General features: G+C 41.5%; 1 protein-coding gene across 1 annotated transcript; it reads left to right on the top strand.

Moving 5' to 3' along the window:
• The first annotated feature begins 1,861 nt into the window (after positions 1–1,861).
• LOC121372927 (kappa-type opioid receptor-like) lies at positions 1,862–3,022 on the top strand. Its single transcript, XM_041499362.1, has one exon. The coding sequence runs from the start codon at positions 1,862–1,864 to the stop codon at positions 3,020–3,022; it is 1,161 nt and encodes a 386-aa protein (XP_041355296.1).
• The last annotated feature ends 2,995 nt before the right edge of the window (positions 3,023–6,017 follow it).

Raw genomic sequence — 6,017 nt, 5'->3', positions numbered from 1 at the left:
AACAAAATCGAAGTTCTTAAGATAATTGATACATTTCTTGACAACGTTTTGACACACGCATAAATCTAATCATAAGATGTATTTGATGCAACGGAAACTTCATTAGATCAAAAACAAAGATTGAAAAAGGCCAAAAAACAACATCCAATTACGTTTTAAAAAAAATAGAATCTCTAACTTTTGTTTTAATAATTTGTTTGCTGAGTTGTATAATCAGGATGGGCCAATATTAACACAAACAAAATAAATATTAACATTTAAAAGTTAATGTTTGTTTTGTTTAACGACACCACTTGAGCACATTGGTTTATTAATCATGGGCTATTGGATGTCAAACATTTGGTAATTTTGAAATGTAGTATTACGTAGGATACTCGCTACATGTTTGCAATTAGTAGTAAGGAATCTTTTGTATGCACTAGCCCACAGACAGGATAGCACATGCTACGGCGCAAAGGCGCAGAATTGGGGGTCGATCCTAGATCGATCGCTCAACAGGCGAGTGCTTTACTACTGGGCAATATCCCGCCCAAAATATTAAAGGGACATTCCCGAGTTTGCTGCAATTTTAAAGATGTTATCGATTAACAGAGACTTTTTAACAATTGCAATTACATATCAAATATATTTTTCTGCATACAATATTAGTGGTTGTATATTAAACTTGTTTCTTATCGTTCTAATATTTGTACTAGGTTAAAATTTAGTTTACTTCCTAAAATAAAAAAATTTCATACGTACTAAATTACTTGAAGAAAAAAAAAATCCAGTTTAGGCTTCTTGCAAATATTAAGACGACCAGAAACACATTGAATATACAGACACCGATATTCTAAACAAGAAAACATATTTAATATGTAAGTTTAATCATATAAATATTTTACTACTCAGAAACATCTTACAATGCAGCAAACTCAGGAATGTCCCTTTAGCATAAACAAAACAGGTTTATGAACAACTCTACTCCTAGCACAAAGATAGCGCATACATATATTTCACGAGTCATTTGACCTTGCACTAAATCGAGTTGAATAACTCGAAGGTAAATTAAGGTACGGGAGGTACTGACAACACTGTAAAATGTGAAACAGTTGGTGTCTATATATCACAATGTCTAAGATATCTGAGGCCATGCTCATTATTATGCAGATTCCACGGAACGCCATCGGGGACTCATGAGGGCATTCAAAGTTGTATGGTAGACATTTGGAGACTATATCTGCTAACTACCATGTATCACTGAGCAACTTGATGGCTGATGCAATCTGTTCATCTCTTTGGTGAAACTCTTGCACATTTATTTTTTCAACGTTTTAGATGAAGTGACGGACTTGAGAGCTGTGGTGACAGTACTCATGATAGGTGACACCTGTGGGGCACGATGTGCTCACCATTCGAGTACACCTGATGTAATCACTGTTTTGTCAGTGATTCATGATTGCATGCCGTCACAGCTGTACATATTCCAATGATATTATACTGTGGTGACGTTACTTTGTGAGTTTATTACATTGGGCTATTTCTCGCTCCAGCCATTGCACCACGAGTGGTATATCAAAAGCTGTAGTATGTGTTATCCTGTCTTTGGGATGGTGCATATAAAAGATCCCTTGCTGCTAATCGAAAGGAGCATCCCATGAAGTGGCGACAATGGGTGTCCTCTCTCAATATCTGTGTGGACCGTAGCCATATGTCCGACGGCATATAACCGTAAATAAAATGTGTTTAGTGCGTCTTTAAATAAAACATTTCCTTCTTTCTTGTGAGTTTATTAAAACTGTGAGCACCTTTGTATGTTTGCGTTATTTACCTTTACTACCTTATTTTGCAGGTGATACGCCGAGGACGCCATATCTGAAACATGTCAACACCGTCACAATTTTCACCAAACCAAACATCCAACTTTACCGTGTCAATTGATGATCTCGGCATTGTTGGTAACAGAAACTATTCTGATGGAGAATTCATAATATATGATGATAATCAATCGTTCCTAGACGGCGGGCTAGATTTTGATTTACATGGCTATGGCCACTGGTCCACAGTTCTGGTTATAGCCATAATAGGCACCATTGGCAACATCCTGCAGTTCATAATGATGAGCGACTCCCCCTTATCTCCCCTCTCCTACAGCGTGTACCTGAAATTCCTTTCTGTGTCTGACAGTCTCGTCCTAAGCGACGCTATAGCTCAACAAACTGAGTACTATTTTAAACTGACGAAAGTTCCTGACATCAACAACGTCCTCTGTAAAATTGTCATCAGCTACGAGGTCTTCACAATGTTGCTGTCGCCATGGCTAATGGTAGGACTTACTCTCGACAGATTCGTATGCGTCTGTTTTCCGCTGACACGGGGAAGATTTTGTACGAAGAAAAAATCTATTGTCGTCTGTTCATGTATGATTGGTGGAAGCATCCTGCTATGTTTACCCAGTTTGGGTCTCATGGAGTTGGGGAATTACGGATGTAGACCGCCCGGTCTGTTACTCCATTATTCCATGTTTCTGCGTCTGATAATGTCATCACTGCTACCCTGTGTTATCATACTCCTCCTGAACATCGGCATAATCTCTCGCATCAAACGCAGCAACGAGTTTCGGAACACTTTCACAAGGCACAGAAAAGAGTCTACAAAAGAAAATTCAACACGCCCCCTGGTGTTAATCTCGGTACTGGCCTTCGTGACCTTGCTACCCGTCTCGGTTTCAGAATCGATCTCTCAGCTACCCTTCTTTCTGGAAGCAGACACAACAGCTGTGTTCCTAGGCTTCGGGTTGTGGCCAGCGTTCCACATATTCTACTTGCTAAATTTCGGACAGAACTTTTTCATCTTGATGGCAAGTTCACAAAACTATCGCCATATTATGAAGAGAAAACTTGTATGCTTTTCTGAGAAGGTGGAACGAACACGCCATAATTTACCAGCTCTACAATCTGTTGGATCCGCAGAAACTACGGATGCTGTTTCAATGGCAATAGTTATTTCTAATACCGCACGTTCAGAAATGCCAGTTCCCTAGTCATAGTAATTGGTATTATTGTTAGGGAATAATCCAATAGGAAATTAAAATATGTGTAAACGCTAATTTAAAAAAAAGAAAAGAAAAAAAGAAGTTATATTACCTTTGAATTGAAGTCTGATAGTGCATTCTCCTGACTACAATTAATTAGCCTGCCATATTTGTTTCTTGATTACCTGGTGACCGAGCGGTGAGAACGAACACGCTGCCGTTCGAGGGCTGTGAGGACATTTGGACGGTTATGATCGCTCCCTGCCGTTCGAGAGCTAGATAGACACTTGGGCGGTATTGATCACTTTCTGCCGTTCGAGAGTTAGACGGATATTTGGACGGTTATGATCGCTGTCTGCCGTTTGAGAGCTAGACAGACGTTTGGCCGGTTATGATCGCTCTCTGCCGTTCGAAAGCGAGACAGACATTTGGACGGTTATGATCGCTCTCTGCCGTTCGAGAGCTAAACAGACATTGGGGCGGTTATGATCGCTGTCTGCCGTTCGAGAGCTAGACGGACGTGTGGTCGGTTATGATCGCTGTGTGCCGTTCAAGAGCTAGACAGACATTGGGACGGTTATGATCGCTGTCTGCCGTTTGAGAGCTAGACTGACATTTAAGCTGTTGCGACCACTCTCTGCCGTTCGAGAGTTAGGGGGATATTTGGACAGTTATGATCGCTCTCTGCCGTTCGAGAGCTAGACGGACAATTGAACAATTATGATCGCACTCTGCCGTTCGAGAGCTAGACGACGTTTGGACGGTTATGATCGATCTGCCGTTCGAGAGCTAGACAGGCGTTTGGACGGTTATGATTGCTCCCTGCCGTTCGAGAGCTAGACGGACGTTTGGAGTTTATGATCGCTCTCTGCCGCTCGAGAGCTAGACGGACGATTGGACGGTTATGATCGCTCTCTGCCGTTCGTTCTAGAGCTAGACGGACGTTTGAACGGTTGTGGTCGCTCTTTGCCATTCGAGAGCTAGACAGATAGTTGGATGGTTATGATCGCTCTCTGCCGTTCGAGAGCTAAACGGACATTTGGGCGGTATTGATTACTCTCTGCCGTTCGATAGTTAGACGGACATTTGGACGGTTATGATCGTCCTCTGCCTTTCGAGAGCTAGACGAACATTTGGACGGTTATGATCACTCTCTGCCGTTCGAGAGCTAGACAGCCATTGGGACGGTTATGATCGATCTCTGCCGTTCGAGAGCTAGACTGACATTTGGACGGTTATGATCGCTCTCTGCCGTTCGAGAGCGAGACGGACATTTGGGCAGTTATGACCGCTCTCTGCCGTTCGTTCTAGAGCTAGACGGACGTTTGGACAGTTATGGTCGCTCTCTGCCGTTCGAGAGCTAGACAGATAGTTGGACTGTTATGATCGCGCTCTTCCGTTCGAGAGCGAGACGGACATTTGGACTGTTATGATCGCTCTCTGGTATTCGAGAGCTAGACGGACATTTGGACGGTTATGATCGCTATCTGCCGTTTGAACGCTAAACTGACATTTGCATGGCTATATCTCTCCGCCGTGACAGAGCTAGACTGAAATTTGGACGGTTGTCGTCGCTGTCTGCCATTCGAGAGCTAGACGGACATTTGTACGGTTATGATAGCTCTCTGTCTTTGAAGAGCTAGACGGATATTTGGACGGTTATGATCGCTCTCTGCCGTTCGAGAGCTAGACGGACATTGGGATGGCTATATATCTCTGCCGTTCAAGAGCTAGACTGAAATGTGCACGGTTATGATCGCTCTCTGCCGTTCGAGAACTAGACTGAAATTTGCACGGCTATGATTGTTCTCTGTCTTTGAAGAGCTAGACTGAAATTTGCACGGTTATGATTGTTCTCTGTCTTTGAAGAGCTAGACGGACATTTGGACGGTTTTCATCGCTGTCTGCCGTTGGAGAGCTAGACGGACGTTTGTACGGTTATGATCATTCTCTGTCTTTGAAGAGCTAGACGGACATTTGAACGGTTATGATCGCTCTTTGCCGTTTGAGAGCTAGACGGACGTTTTGACGGTTATGATCGCTCTCTGCCGTTCGAGAGCTAGACAGACATTTAGACGGTTATGATCGCTTTCTGCCGTTGAGTGCTAGACAGACATTTGGACGGTTATGAATGTTATCTGCTGTTCGAGATCTAGACGGACATTAGGATGGTTATGATCGTTCTCTGCCATTCGAGAGCTAGACGGACAGTTGGTCGGTTATGATCATTTTCTCAGCTACAAATGAACTGACGTCTGCGATCTGCATTTTTTTAGTGTCGTAGTCCCGATTTTCCTGAAAAGTAAGAGCAATAAAACATCTCAGTAAAATGAACTACAACATAATTTGATTTTCTTACTTTAATCCCAATTTCAGGCATATGACAATTGCAGGAATCATTATTTCATGAACCGACCACTAGCAGAAGTTTGGCATAGCCAGATGGGGACACCACCTTTTATATTTTCCTCTTGCAAGAGGATAAAGCACGATGTACTCTGCATGGTTAAAACGCTTGTTTTGTTTAACTACGCCGCTAGAGCACATATGTTAATTAATCATCGGCTATTGGATGTCAAACATTTGGAATGCCGCTACATTTTCCTATTAGCAGCAAGGGATCTTTTTATAATATATATTATGTTATGTTATGTTATGTTATGTTATGTTATGCTATGCTATGCTATGCTATGCTATGCTATGCTATGCTATGTTATGTTGAATGTCAAATGAATACATATCCGACGAGCTATATTGTCGTGGCCATTTTAATAGGATTTGTAGATGTATAGCACTTTAGCACTTTGTTATCCTTGTTCATATCATTTTGTTTTATTGCTGAGGTCAGTTTAATTATTAGCAGCAGTAGTATTATTAAAATGATTGTGCATTTTATTTAGTATTTTATTTTTCTGGAGTTTTGTAGAATAAAGTAATAGTTTATTTTAGTTGCATATATTAAAATGTTTTGCGTATCTAATAAACATATTTAGACTAGACGACA

The sequence above is a fragment of the Gigantopelta aegis genome, chromosome 5 (genome assembly GCF_016097555.1).
Source record: "Gigantopelta aegis isolate Gae_Host chromosome 5, Gae_host_genome, whole genome shotgun sequence".
NCBI lineage: Eukaryota > Metazoa > Mollusca > Gastropoda > Neomphalida > Peltospiridae > Gigantopelta > Gigantopelta aegis.
The sequence above is the reverse complement of the archived record's forward strand: the minus strand, read 5'-3'. Positions and strand labels throughout refer to the sequence as shown.